Source organism: Aristolochia californica, unplaced genomic scaffold (genome assembly GCF_029961685.1).
Source record: "Aristolochia californica isolate CCGP_79_NKW_82.1479 unplaced genomic scaffold, dmAriCali1.0.hap1 SCAF_2, whole genome shotgun sequence".
Taxonomy (NCBI): domain Eukaryota; kingdom Viridiplantae; phylum Streptophyta; class Magnoliopsida; order Piperales; family Aristolochiaceae; genus Aristolochia; species Aristolochia californica.
Window position 1 is genome coordinate 41803999 of NW_027181881.1, and position 13516 is coordinate 41817514.

The window sequence follows — 13516 nt, forward strand, 5'->3', positions numbered from 1 at the left end:
TATGGAATCCTAAAAATCAACATTTATATTTTTTTTGTAAAAGGTTCATCTAGAACTTATTGTAATTTAGATAGAAAAGGTCTAACCTGAACTAGAATCTAGTCAATCTCTTAGGGAGATTGTTTATAAAAGTGCGTACTTGGACTACACATGGCTTAAAGAAAGTCAAAAATATCTTTAATGTAAATTCCATGTATTACAGCTAAAATATTGGAATTTTTTAGGTACGCATTCTTGGCTAGCGAATACCAATAATGGAACATCGATAACAAAAATTCTGATGTTATCCCTATTGTGTGTGAATGTTTTTATTTTGAAATTACATGATTGCATGTTTTACTTTCCACATCTTAGTTAAATTCTACTTTGAAAATTTCAATTCACCTCCCTCTTGAGAAGTTACTTGGGCCAATAACTTTCTCAGCATGGACCAAGAGTGCTCCACCTTCAGTCAGCAAATGGTGCTATATCATAATGTGGTACTTCATCAAGCAGCAACATGTGGAGGGATTGTGACTAACAAGGATTGTTAAGAAAACTCATTTTTACTGCTCCCGCTAATTTCTCTGCAGTTACTTGGTAGTGAACCATTGACACTAGGAAAAAGTGGTGTCAAACAGGGAAGGTTTGAAATCCTCTCACTCTCTGAAAATGGAAGCCAGCACTGCCAAACTAGTGGATTGGGTGTACCACTCACAGGCCTTGGTGGTCGGGTATTAGGTGGAGTGGCTGGCTTTGTTTAGGTGTTCAGGACCAGATCCATCACATGGACGAAAAACAGGCCCACGCCTTTTTTATCAAAACGGCCCATATAACTGAAGCCAACTTGGCTCCGAGTCTTCTGTTTGATCTTCACCTTCCCGTTGCCCGTTGCCGGCATCCACTTCTCTCTGCCAAAATCCTCTCCCCTGGTGGAGGAGGTGACATTTTTTTGCGAAGAAGACAACCAAACAAGAGGAAGAAGACAATGGGTACAAATAGCGGCCGTGTTTGTATTTTCGCATTATCAGTGTTTCTTCCCCTCAGGGCCAATCTACAAATACGATTTCCTTCTTATTAAAACGCTTCAGCGCGGTAACTAGCACATTTTTCTCCAATGTTTTTGGTGTCGGTTCAGGGTTTGTTAGTTGTGACTCTTGACAAGATTTAAGCATTGTCATCGATGAGAAGTATTTTCCTAATTTCTGCGAGTACGAAAGACCAAGTACTTCGTCTTGATGTGGTTCTCGTGTTTTTCTTATACAGAATTGAGGACACGGATTTGATGAGAGATGTTGCTGATCACGCGCAATTGAAGCGGATTCAATGCTTATTTTTCGATTGTAAATATTTTCATCAACTTATTCTTTTGCTGATTCTGGATTAGGGACCGTCAAATGAATACTCGGCAGGAAAAAAACGATTTTATTGACTCTCCAGGTAATTTAATAGCTCTCTCTTGTCTACCATTCAATGTTTTTTTTTCTTTTTCGTAATCCACTTACAACGTGCCGTTTAAATAAATATAATTGTCCTGAAGCATGATAAAGATTGTCTGGCATCAATGCTTCAGATGAAACATGATTCATAATTATGCTAATCTCCTATTTTCAAATGCTTGTATAAATGAGAAAATGATTTATAAATGCTCTCTTTTTGTTTGATTGAAGTAGAGACAATGAGCTCGACTCGTCGCCTTAACTCCTACTTGCATTTGCATGTCCTTCTTTCTTGTCTCCCTCAAAGTTTTCCGGGATATAATGCTCCCATCTGGTGGTGATAGAAATTAGATACGGAGAGGAGATATTTCGTTAACCCAAGTAGACAACTAGTATAACAGAATTCTGCTTTCTCCTTTAGAACTTCATTGGAGATGACAAATCTACGCCAACAAACATCCAACTTGAGAGGAGGTGGATGTATGTATGGCAGCATCCAAGCCACTCTGACCACCAACGATTGAGTTGTTGATACCACAAGCAAGTATGGCTGCTGTCCTGAAAGCTTATTTTCTTGAGCATTCCAGATTCTGGTGTGAGAAAATTTGCAGATCAGGGCATCAGAAACTGTCCTATGAAAAGAGGTAGTTTTCTACATATATAAACAAATCCCTTGAAAGAACTAAGTGCAAGTCATAAGACTAGTCCCATATGCCTCTTGTAATATAGGATAACACAGGGAAACGACTTGAAGCTCAATATTTTCTTTGTCTAGTTGAAAAATGGAAACCTATAAGAGAAGAGATTAGGTATTGTCTTCTGGATGCTAGCTTAAAGGACCCTTCAAATAGTTGGGTAAATTGGCCTGCATTTGCCATGTCTACTGTAGGTTTCTAAAATGAGGTGCAAAAATCTTTTCTAGCTTGTCCTTCAAGGTATGACAACCAGTTTTGTCATCGGCTGAATAGGAAAAGTATATGACATCACAAGTTTTTCATACGTTTACTGATTTATTGTCCTCATCACATAAGCTCAACAAATAACCTTAACCTGACCTTCTAGCATGGTGCCTTTTGTTTTGTGGTTTTCTTTCATTTAGCTGCAATCCATCATTTGATGACATGTGTGCATGCAACTTGATACCTAAAGTGTTCTAACTGGGGTCTTTCGTTAAACAGATGTAGGAAGAAGACTAGAAGATTTATTATCTCAACCAGGCAATGGAGTTTGTGCGGATTGCAGTTCTCCTGATCCAAAATGGGTGTATGTTTTAACATTTATCCAAACTTTTGTTTTATGTTAGGAGAAAAGCAAATTTCAATTTTTTTTGTTTATTCTTTGCTCTGTTCTCATTATTAGCATTTTTAATACTTTCTGGTCAGATGGCTGCTTGCACGGTTCCTATCATGACTTTATTATCTTACACGAGGGAATTACAACTTTATTAAATATTTTGTGATGTTGGAGCCCAATACACAGACCACATTCACGTAACATAAATATTCCATAAATCTAGACAATTAGTCATTGAATTGAAACATGTAAAGGAAGATATCAGAAAACATAACCAGCTCATTTCACACTGAAAAAGGGTAAAAATAAAGAAGAGAGAAAGAGAAATTGAGAGAGAAGAGAAAAGAGAGAGAGATGACTGAAGAGACTTCCGGAAAAGAGTCTCCTTGGGGATCGTGCATGATCTCCTTCCCTTTTATGAAGTAAGATAGATATAATTTAAAAAAATACTCATATTCACTTAAATACACTTAATCCCTTATATCTCCTAATATACATGCTCAAATTATATGAAAAAATAATCAGACCGTAACTTCTAGATTATATGATAGATATTATATCTCCTAATATTCACTGAATGAGATAATGTAACTTCTAGACACTATAGCATATGTAAAAAGATGAAACTACCCTTCACCATATTTTCTAACACTCCCCCTCAAGCTACAACATATATATCAAGAAGGCCCAACTTGTACCTCCCCCACCTTCCCACCCTGGCATCATTGGCAGATTTTTCTTGACATTATTGACCTTGTATCTTTAATCCCTTGTACCTGATCCCATGTTATAAGCTCAGCCAATTCAGCTGCTGGTTCTTGTGCAAAGCCAGGTCCCTCCTTTCAATCCCTTGTTGTAAGGGGAGGCCTCCCTTGATGTATCTTTTTCTTCCTTGAATTAATATTATCATCATTTCAAACAAAAAAAGGGCCTACTGGTTACTAAAAATCCCAAAGCTTGGGTAAACATATCTCCAACTTGATCACCAGACCGTACATATGGAGTAACAACCTCTTTCTTCATCACTACATCTTGGAAAAAGTGACAATCCACTTCAATATTCTTTGTTCTATCATAGAACACTAGATTCCAAGCAATAAATATGGTTGACTAATTGTTACAGTACATAGTCATAGGTTCATTACTTTGAAGATTAAACTCCCATACAACAGATCTTACCCACAACAATTCATTGACTATATGAACATGACTCTATACTCGGCCTTTGTGCTAAAACGAGCTACCATATTCTATTTCTTATTCTTTTAGTTTATCACATTGCCTCATAGAAATACACAAAAACCTGTAGTAGACTTCCTGTCAAGTTTAGATCTTGCATAATATGCATTTGAGAAAGTTTCTCTCTTCAAGCTACCATGTTGTTTAGAAGTATAGCTCCTTTTCAGGTGACCCTTTCAAATATCTCAAGATTCTTTGTGCAGTTACTAGGTGAACCCTGGGAAGGTAGTCCATGAACTGATTAACAACACTTTCAACTAAATATATATTAGATCGAGTGACACTAGCATCTGTGAGTTTGCCAACCGACCTGTGATATGCTATTTTATCGTTAAGCTCGTCACATGAAGATCTATTCTAACATCCATAGGAGTCTCAACTGGTTTGGCACCAACAACCCATACACTTGCAGCATATCTATGACATATTTTCTGTAGGTCAGGACAAGAGATGCCTTCTTCTAGCTGCTTCAATGCCCCCAAAATTAATTTAATGAAGAATAAAGGACTGTCAAACCAGGATTACCTGCTCTGACCATGAAAAAAGGGTAAAAATGAAGAAAGAGAAATTGAGAGAAATCAATGAAGGCACTTTTGGAAAAGAGTCTCCATGGGGATCGTGCACAATCTCCTTCCCTTTTATTAAGTAAGATAGATACAATTTACAAAAATATCCCTATTCGCCTAAATATACTTAATCCCTTATATCTCCTAATATACATGCTCAAATATATGAAACATTAATCTAGAGACATATCTAAACATGCTGAATGACATAATGTAAGTTCTAGATACTAAAACATATGTAAAAAGAAGTCTGACACGCACCAGACTAAAATCTCATTGTACAAGAACCATTTGTTGTTTTTTAAAGAGGGATTGTGTATTACGAGTAACTAGTCCTCATTGTAACGAGGTAGCTTTGAAATTTATACCTAATATGGAAGATATTGGGAATGGAAATAGTTATTGTTCTATGCAGGCAGTATTTTGGGAACAGTGTATATGATCAGAACAGTACTCCAGAGATATCTGGCCCAAGTAGTTTCATAAAGTTGCATGTGGGAAACTACAATAATTGTAGCCATACGGTTTTAATGCTTATAAATGTGAATGTCAAAATCTGTCCCTAAACAGTACTTTGGTGTTTCCTCTCCCTCTTTCTGTCTTTTTGGTGTTTTTTAGTGCAGCATGAGAAGGAACCAATCACACTTTTTGCATGGTTCAGGTCATTAAGTTTCGGTATATTTATCTGCATCAAGTGCTCTGGTGTCCATAGAAGCCTTGGAGTGCATATATCAAAGGTATTAAATCCACCAGATGCCATTAAATGACCACCTTATGGCAGACCAGATATCAGGGTTGGCGTACATGATCTCTCTTTAGTTCTGTACTCCTTGTTACCTCCACTGCTAGGCAGCCTCCTCCAAATTTTCCCTCCCAAATTTTCAGCGACATAATTTCAACCTTTCCTCTATTCTTGCCAGTCCATTAACCAAAATCATCCATCTCTCCCCATTACTGAATATTTAGTTAACATGAGTGGAAACTTCTCACATAATTTTCTTATGCAATGGTACCACTTTTTAATCTTTCACAATATTTAAAATTACCTTTACCAGGGATTAAACATGAGTGGGTTTTGAAAATTTTCTGTTGGCCTTTCTGCTCTTAATCTAGGTCTTTCAGAATTCAAACAGTTTTTTTTTTTTTTTTTGAGGCTTTTGGTTTAACTTTTTTGTTCTCAAGATCATTACTGTTTTTACACCATTAATAACCTACCTGATGCAATACTCTCTATCCGAGCTTGTTACGTTAGACGTTAATCAGCCTCTTTGATCTTGTCTCGAGTAAAGAGTTTAAGTTATCAATTCATATTATGGTAAGGCATATAAAATTAAAGGACAATAGAGGAATAATTTTAGACATTACCTCGATTGTTTCTTGTTGTTGGACCCACATTCCGAGGTCCGCTAATTCAGCGGCAGATGTACTTGCTAGGGAGGGAGCTACCCTACAATCTCTGGTTGTAAAGGAAATGCCCCCTCAAATTTTGTAACTTTCTTCTGTTTATTAATACATCCTTTTCAAAAAAAAAAAAAAAAAGGACAATAGAGGAATAGGATCGATGCATCTGTCAAAACTTTTGCAATTTGTAAAGCCATTCTGTTTACTAACTTAATGCATGTGTCTTTAGGTTTTATCAGTGAAGCTAGATGAATGGACAGTTGAGCAGGTTCATTCTTTGGGAGAAATGGGAGGAAATGCTGCACTAAATATGAAATACGAAGCTTTTATGCCTGGAATCAGCAAGCCACGACCGGATTCCCCTTTTGAAGAGCGTTTGGATTTTATCAGGTTCTGAATTTAATCATACTAAATATGCTAAAAACTTGGAAATGCGAGAAACTTTATCCTGAATAAAGCTCCATTTCTTGAATGTTCAGGCGAAAATATGAGCTTCAGCAATTTTCACCCTGTAATGAACAGAATGCTTCATCCCTAAATACCTGTCTAAGCTCAGCCGCTTCATCCAGTGGTTTTGATAAGAAGAGTTATGAGAAACAGCATACAAGTAACCGCCTCCAAGTTCTTGGTCACGCATTCCGTAACAGCTGGAGAAGAAAGGAAGAACAAAAAACAACTACCAAAAGGAGTAGTATGGTATGCATGAAACTCTAGGAGCTAATTTTATATTCTAGACATACCATAGCTAACAAGAAATTATATCTTGATACTACTCATTTTCAAAAAATTGGAGCTAACCTAATTTTATGCAGATGGGAATGGTAGAATTTGTGGGGTTGATAAAGGTCAATGTTGTGAGAGGGACTAACCTAGCAGTTCGAGATGTGGTGACAAGTGATCCTTATGTCATTCTCACATTGGGACACCAAGTAAACACCCCCATTTTTTAGGATTGAGAAGATTCCTTGCCATTACACTTGAGAGTGTTGATAATTAATTGTTGTTGACAAACTTTTGCAGTCTATGAAAACGCGTGTTATAAAAAACAATCTAAACCCAGTGTGGAACGAAAGGATAATGCTCTCCATTCCAGAACCAGTCCCACCTCTCAAGTTGGTAAGTGAATTTATCTCTGTCTGACTGAGTTGTTTCAAAGTTCAAATCATTACTAGCACGGCAGCTGGCCTGTGTTCCAAATTTACTAAGTGAAAGTATGTAATTATATGAAAGAAATAAACCATTAGTTCACTGCTTTCTAGATCAGAACCTTGAACCTTCCACTGTTGATAGTTGAATGTCTTGGCATCAGCAGTTCGCCCTTTTTGCTCCTCACAAGTCACAGAAACTCCGGCCAAGTTAATTAGTTGGCAGAAGAAATATGTAACACTTGACAAAGAACCAGTAGACTGAAACTCCAATACTTAGTCACTTAATGCAGTTTTCCATTATTCAAAGTCACATGTAATAGAAACTAGGTCATCCACAAAGACAGAATGATTGAAAAGGTAAGGTATGGGTAAAGAGGAACCAGCGTCCAACTTTTGTATGAGCAGAGTTTGAGATGGAAATTGTCAAGTGAATGCTTTCTGTTATTCCTAGTGCATCCGAACTACATCTACAGTTCTTTTTTTAAAAAAAATCAATTTTGGAGCTCCCCAAACCATTCAAGTACATTCCATGAATTTCTTGTGAATATGAGCACAAAGTGAACAGACATCAGGAAAGACACGAACCTGTATTGACCTGTCTTGAAATGGGTTGTAGAGGAGGTTTTGGCATCTCAAGGCAAGTTTTCTGCTGTAGTCCAGGACAGCTCATGCAAAGCATATATGCTAACTCTCTTCTACAGACGAGAGAGAAAAATATACTGTGATGAAGCTGGCTAAGGGAAGTTATTCTTTTTCTTTTTGTGATTCTCTCTTTTGATATGTACCTGCTCCAGCACTATATGAGTAACCTATCTACTCAGAGCTGATACAAGTGTAGATATCAACTCTTTTTTGAGAAAGATAATTGTCACCTACTGTCACCTATCCTTTATGATCAAGTATTTCATAAAACAAAATCAGATCAAAATGTCTAACATAATGATATCCTTTCAAGATTAACTGGCCTCTGGCTCAAGCTTCAGAAATCATCTCTCTCAGTTGTTGACAAATTCACTCGACACTGATCCAAGACCACATAGTAAACCATATAGAGAAGATTCGGTAAATATCCAAAGGAATCCAAAAACTTCCACTCATACTAGGACTAGTTCTGATGCATAATCTTGCTTTGAGTTTCTTAACATATGCTAGCTGAAACATTGTGCATTATTCTTTTTACTTATATGTTGCTTTAGCTGATCTACCATTGGTGAAGATCAGAATGAACAAAAACTTTGTAGCTTTTTAATGTTAATTATTGATTACCTCTAAAAGAGTCAGCTTAAAGCTTTTTTTTCTCTTTTTTAACTTTGTCTTGTTTGCAGCAAGTTTATGATAAAGATACATTCTCCGCAGACGACCGGATGGGGGAAGCTGAAATAGACATCCAGCCCCTTATTTCTGCTGCAAAAGCTTATGAAAATTCCTCCATCACGGAGCCTATGCATCTCGGGAAATGGCTGGCAAATGAAGACAATACCCTAATTAAAGATAGTCAAATATCTGTCGCGGATGGCAAGGTTAAGCAAGAGATTACTCTGAAGCTGCAAAATGTTGAACGAGGAGAGCTAGAGATTGAACTGGAATGTGTTCCACTCATTCAGTAGGCATAGTTAAGACGACATGGGAAGAATGGGTGGTTTTCTTCTCCCCCGCTGCAGCTGATACGCTCAATAGTCGTCCAAACATGATTTCACTATGAGAAAGACGGCTGTGTCCGGTGTCTGTCATTTTCCACTGTAACTCTAGCCAATGGTAGAAAGGAGACATCATACTTCAGGTAAAGCATTTTACGTTTTTCCATAAATAGAAGAAATCCGACCTTCATAAACTTCTAGGAAAATTGGAAGGATATGTATATATAAAACAGCTACATACGCCCCACTTCCATATAATCATGTATTTGTTTTTCAGACTGTGAAAGGAAAATAAGAGGAATATATATACACTGAGATGAACTGGTGTTACCCCAACAAATTGGTGTTCATTTTGAAGGGGCAAGGAACAGAAACAATGAGGCTGATCCAATACAAAAAATCATATGGTGTGAAAGAGCTATCTCAGCCTGTTTTATCACGATCAAATCAAAAGGCTTTTACACAGCCATTATCTATTATCAAGCTCCGAATGAAATAAGGAAGTATGTTTCTCTCTCATCAGCGATGAGTTGATGAATAAAAATTGCCTAGAGAATTCAATGCGAATGTTCAGACAGAACCCCATGATATAGACACAGCCAACACAGACGATCAACATTCTAGACAATCAACAGCAACAGTAGGGGCACCTTATTAAGCCATTCTCGTTGCACTCCGGACATCTCCGCAACTGCCCTTCTTCCTCCACAAAAACCTTCCGACTTCCATTACAATTAGGGCAAGGTACGAACCTCACGTCCGCGCAGCTCTCACAGGCAAACCCCGGCTGTCGTACAGGAAAATTTTGCAAAAGCTTCGCCAGCTCTCCAGACTCGTGAAGTTGTTTGATCTCCTCAGCCCCTCCAATGTGTTTTCCCCGAATAAACACTTGAGGCAAGGAGATGATTTTTTGCCTGACGACGCTCTGCAATTCTTTTCTGTAAGTCGAATCCATTGAAATATCGCGCTCATCGACGGGCACACGGAAGCCGGCGAAAATTGTCCTGACGGCGCAGCAGTCCTCGTAGGTTCTTCGTATTCCGCGCAATGTGGTGAAATACAGCACGATCCTGTTTTCTGAACCTGGCAATTCGATTTTGCTTCCCAAAGGAGAAACTTTTGCGATGGTAGTTGTGGTACTCGTCTTCGATGGATTGGGCGGAGGCGAATATGAACTTATCTGCTTGCTTGGAAATGAACAATTGCTCCACTGCCTGCACGAAGCCGTTCTTCGGAAAGTCGACGCCACCGAGGGGTCCATGTCCGCAAGCAGCGCTTCCTCAGACAAATGCTTCCAAAGGGGCATGGAGTAATTAGGCATATGGGTTTCGGAATCACAGAATCTCTTGGATCCTCTCAACCTCTCTGAACTAGCGAGTCGATCATTAGCTTTGTTACTGAATTTCTCGGTAGAATTGTTGGCGTTCTGGAAATCTCTCCGGGGTTGGAAGTTGTACGATCTGTGCTCGGTTTGAACCTGTTTTCCGGGGGAAGAGTCGTCCAGGTCGGCCATGAGTTCCCAGGCGTTGATAACGTGTGGCTCCGTAGCAGAGATAGCTTCGGTTTGATAGACAGCCTTTGCAGGGGCAGAAGGCGAATCGTCAGGGATGGGGTTTATATCAAGCGAACCGTAGGTGGATGAGGTGAGGGACACAAGATGGTGAGAGTCGCCCCATCGAAGGGGAAGATGGTGTACGAGGGGCGTCGGCAGAGAGAGCGCTCGAGGGATGATTCCTGTAGACGTTGTCGATTCGATTGAATAATCTCGCGATGCGGTGCAGCCCATCAAGATTTGATAGGCTGATCGGCTCTTATTATTTGATTTGAGGGAATGCGAAATGCGTTTGGCAGGAGGCGGATGGAAGGCGTAGAAGCGAATCAACGACGGTTTATTTGCTTATGAAGGAGAGAAGGAAGGCAGAGGGGAAGGTGAAGAAAACGACGAAAGTGACCGCGTATTCGTGGTGGATATTCTTCGATCAACAACGGCGTCGATAAAAATCTATAAGAGACGCGGTTCTTTTCCTCTCTCCAGGTTTTTCTTTCCAATAATCCATTCATCGTGCTTTATGCAGCTTTCTATGCAGCTTTCTCTGCCTCGTCTCTCTCGCGGTTTCGCAGTCATAAAATTATAATACTGTGGAAACCCAGAAAATTCTGGGCTGCTTCCTTCTTTTTGATTACTTTATAGTCAACCGTCGCAGTTAACTGATGTTTTTGAAAGTCCATGACAGTTAATACCGAATTACAATTTGTGCGTGATCAGCCTTTCAGGTTGGTGTTTCTCTTTCACTTGCTATCAATTCCTGATGAAGATGCTTACCATTTGGATGCTTCAGATAATGGATTCATCTAATCACTCAAATCTCAATTTTTATTTTACTTAGAATTACTTTTTCATCTCTTTACGATGTTCACCGAACCAGGTTAAATGAGTTTAAATCCTGAACGGAGAAAATCAATTCAAGGAGGAGGAGACAACAAACAACCCTGGATAAGACGAATAGAAAACGAAAAAGCTGCTTTGCCGCAGGAGGACCACCCATGTCAATTTCTTTGTGCAGATGGCTCCACTGGCCTTGGCTTTTCTGTAAACCCATGCGTTGTCTAAGACATGTTTTTGCTTTTGAGCCTCGGCAACATGACTAGTCTGCAAAGGCTGAAAAAGCGATCATGCGTACCGGAGCGAAGCTGAGACACCGGCGTCGCGTCTCACTGGTGCAAATCGGTATCACGGAGCCCAACACTTGAAGAAACCCACGTGATGTGCTGCGTTTGTGCTGGTCCTCCTCCTCAGACAGACGGCGACCAGGACGACATGACATCTATAAGTAAAGATTATGGCTACCTGATCCCCACTCGGATTCGATTCGGACCTGATGGAATCCGGGTCGAGTAACCGAGTCATGACGATTGGGGGATTCGTATTTATCAAATAATAAAATGGGTATTTGTGTAAAAAATAAAATAACAATACTTAAAATTTTATAAAATTCATAAAAATCACATAATTGTATTGGTAAAAGTCTAGAACATACTATATAACAAAATCATTAAAATTTTATAAAATCCTTTAAACAAGTCACTTTGCATAAGATACTATCTCAAACAAACATGAGGTGTATTGAACTCCTACCATATATCTGTAGGACTTCAAAATCCTATACATATTAAGTGCATCAATTGATCTATCACACTTGTATCAGTCGATATACAGTTATTGGATATATATCAAAATCCAATACATATTTGTTGATATGCAATACTTATTGATGATACGCCATCCATGAATAAAATATTACAAGCAAAAGCAATTTACACATTTTCTTTCTTCATAAACCCTTATCTTTATTGAAATGAGGTTAATTGTATTAGTTTCTCACATGATTTTGCAACTCGGTTGAATCGATTTAAGAGTCAAACTCAGACTCACCTCATTCGAGTTCCTCTGGATTCTTCCCTCATGACTCGTTTAATGTCATGACTTCCAAATATGGTTTATCAACTCGGATCAGTGCAACCCGACTCGGCCATAAATAAATTTTAAGATATATAAAATTAGTTAAATATACTAATGATTTTTGAGGTATAAACTTTGAATTTTGTAGGGTCTAAGTACTTGTTTAGCAAGAGAGTAACATAGATATAAAGTCTAATAGTTTAAGAATCATAAATATAAACTTTATATGCTGACTTCGGATCATAACTCGACTCGATAAAGTAAGATTCTAACTCGCTCGATCCATTACCCAACTTGGCCAACTAACTTCTACCGGGAGACTTGACTCATGGAGCAAAAAGGAAGAGAGACGCATTGGGAGAAAACACGAGGAATAATGGTTTATGGACTTGATATCCTAACTCTCCCCCTGAAACTCAATTTATAGATTAATAAAACTACTGTATTACAATAATACCCTAAACTTAGGGCTTAGGGTTTAGGGTTTTAACCCTAGAACTTTAACCTAATTATATCAATGTCATCTCTATGAGATGACCCTTTATTTACCATCCTGCCATCAATATATGGGTCTATGGGCCTTCTTCTTGTCTTATGGGCTTAGGCCCATCTTCCAACACACTTGAATATGTGAGTCTTCTTTGGTCGTGTGGGCTTGGGCCCTATCTTCCAACAACCATAAATCAAATTCAAAAAGAATATTAAAATGATCAAAAATAGCTTCTAAAATATCTACATTTTGATATATAATAGTAATTTTTTTAATGTTTAATAACTATGAAATGCTAAGTGTTATAGAATTTTTGACAATATCTCTCTATCTTATCCAATTACACTAATTATGGATTGATTTAAGCGTAGTTTCTTCCATACAGGGGAGATTAGTGTACATAGTCGACAAATAACCATGTAATGGAGATATGTCATAGAAGACTACCAACATTAAATAAATAGCATTTCCTAGGTTGTCCAACAAGGAAATTTTAGGCTCAATTAGTGCCCCTAGTTGAAAATTTATATCCCAAGAAAAGATAGAAATGTTTTTCTTAGAATATACATTTCCAATAAACCTTCAAATAAAATCCTATTATTGCCTTACTAAGAAATTACATGAAAAAATTTAGAAATTTTCAAGGAAAATTAAATGAACCAGTTAGTGCCTTTTTTCGAGAAAATAAATAGAAATTAATAATCAATCTCATACATTACCATACTTATCCGATAAAGTTTCACTGAAATAAAATTATAAATACAAAATTGCCATGAAAAGTTATTTTTTGCCGAAAGTATTACAATATCAATTGTCAAATACTTATTTAAAAAAATTTATTATTGAAAAATTATATGATTTTTT

The 13516-nt window shown here is 37.9% G+C and overlaps 2 protein-coding genes across 3 annotated transcripts; one reads left to right on the forward strand and one right to left on the reverse strand.

Moving 5' to 3' along the window:
- The first annotated feature begins 889 nt into the window (after window positions 1–889).
- Window positions 890–8908, forward strand: LOC137955955 (probable ADP-ribosylation factor GTPase-activating protein AGD11). 2 transcript variants are annotated; one of them, XM_068803191.1, is made up of 9 exons: window positions 890–1074; window positions 1246–1419; window positions 2597–2681; window positions 5178–5253; window positions 6147–6307; window positions 6397–6613; window positions 6730–6846; window positions 6938–7033; window positions 8391–8908. In XM_068803191.1, the coding sequence occupies exons 2-9, from the start codon at window positions 1377–1379 to the stop codon at window positions 8670–8672; spliced, it is 1077 nt and encodes a 358-aa protein (XP_068659292.1). In that variant the 5' UTR covers window positions 890–1074; window positions 1246–1376; the 3' UTR covers window positions 8673–8908. The 2 variants fall into 2 exon arrangements, with proteins under 2 accessions (XP_068659292.1, XP_068659294.1); XM_068803193.1 differs by lacking the exons at window positions 890–1074; window positions 1246–1419; window positions 5178–5253 and having other exon boundaries at window positions 2594–2681.
- A 52-nt stretch (window positions 8909–8960) lies between these two features.
- On the reverse strand, window positions 8961–10664 carry LOC137955954 (uncharacterized protein At5g39865). Its single transcript, XM_068803190.1, has one exon. It carries the CDS (start codon window positions 10486–10488, stop codon window positions 9331–9333), a length of 1158 nt encoding a protein of 385 aa, XP_068659291.1. The 5' UTR covers window positions 10489–10664; the 3' UTR covers window positions 8961–9330.
- Window positions 10665–13516: the final 2852 nt, after the last annotated feature.

What these genes read in the sequence shown, in the direction of transcription:
- LOC137955955 (XM_068803191.1), top strand. Translation starts at nt 1,377, where the DNA reads ATGAATACTCGGCAGGAAAAAAACGATTTTATTGACTCTCCAG. An exon ending in TTGGAGTGCATATATCAAAG is followed by an intron (nt 5,254 to 6,146) that starts GTATTAAATCCA and finishes ATGTGTCTTTAG; the next exon opens with GTTTTATCAGTGAAGCTAGA. An exon ending in GAGCGTTTGGATTTTATCAG is followed by an intron (nt 6,308 to 6,396) that starts GTTCTGAATTTA and finishes TTGAATGTTCAG; the next exon opens with GCGAAAATATGAGCTTCAGC.
- LOC137955954 (XM_068803190.1), bottom strand. Translation starts at nt 10,488, where the DNA reads ATGGGCTGCACCGCATCGCGAGATTATTCAATCGAATCGACAACGTCT.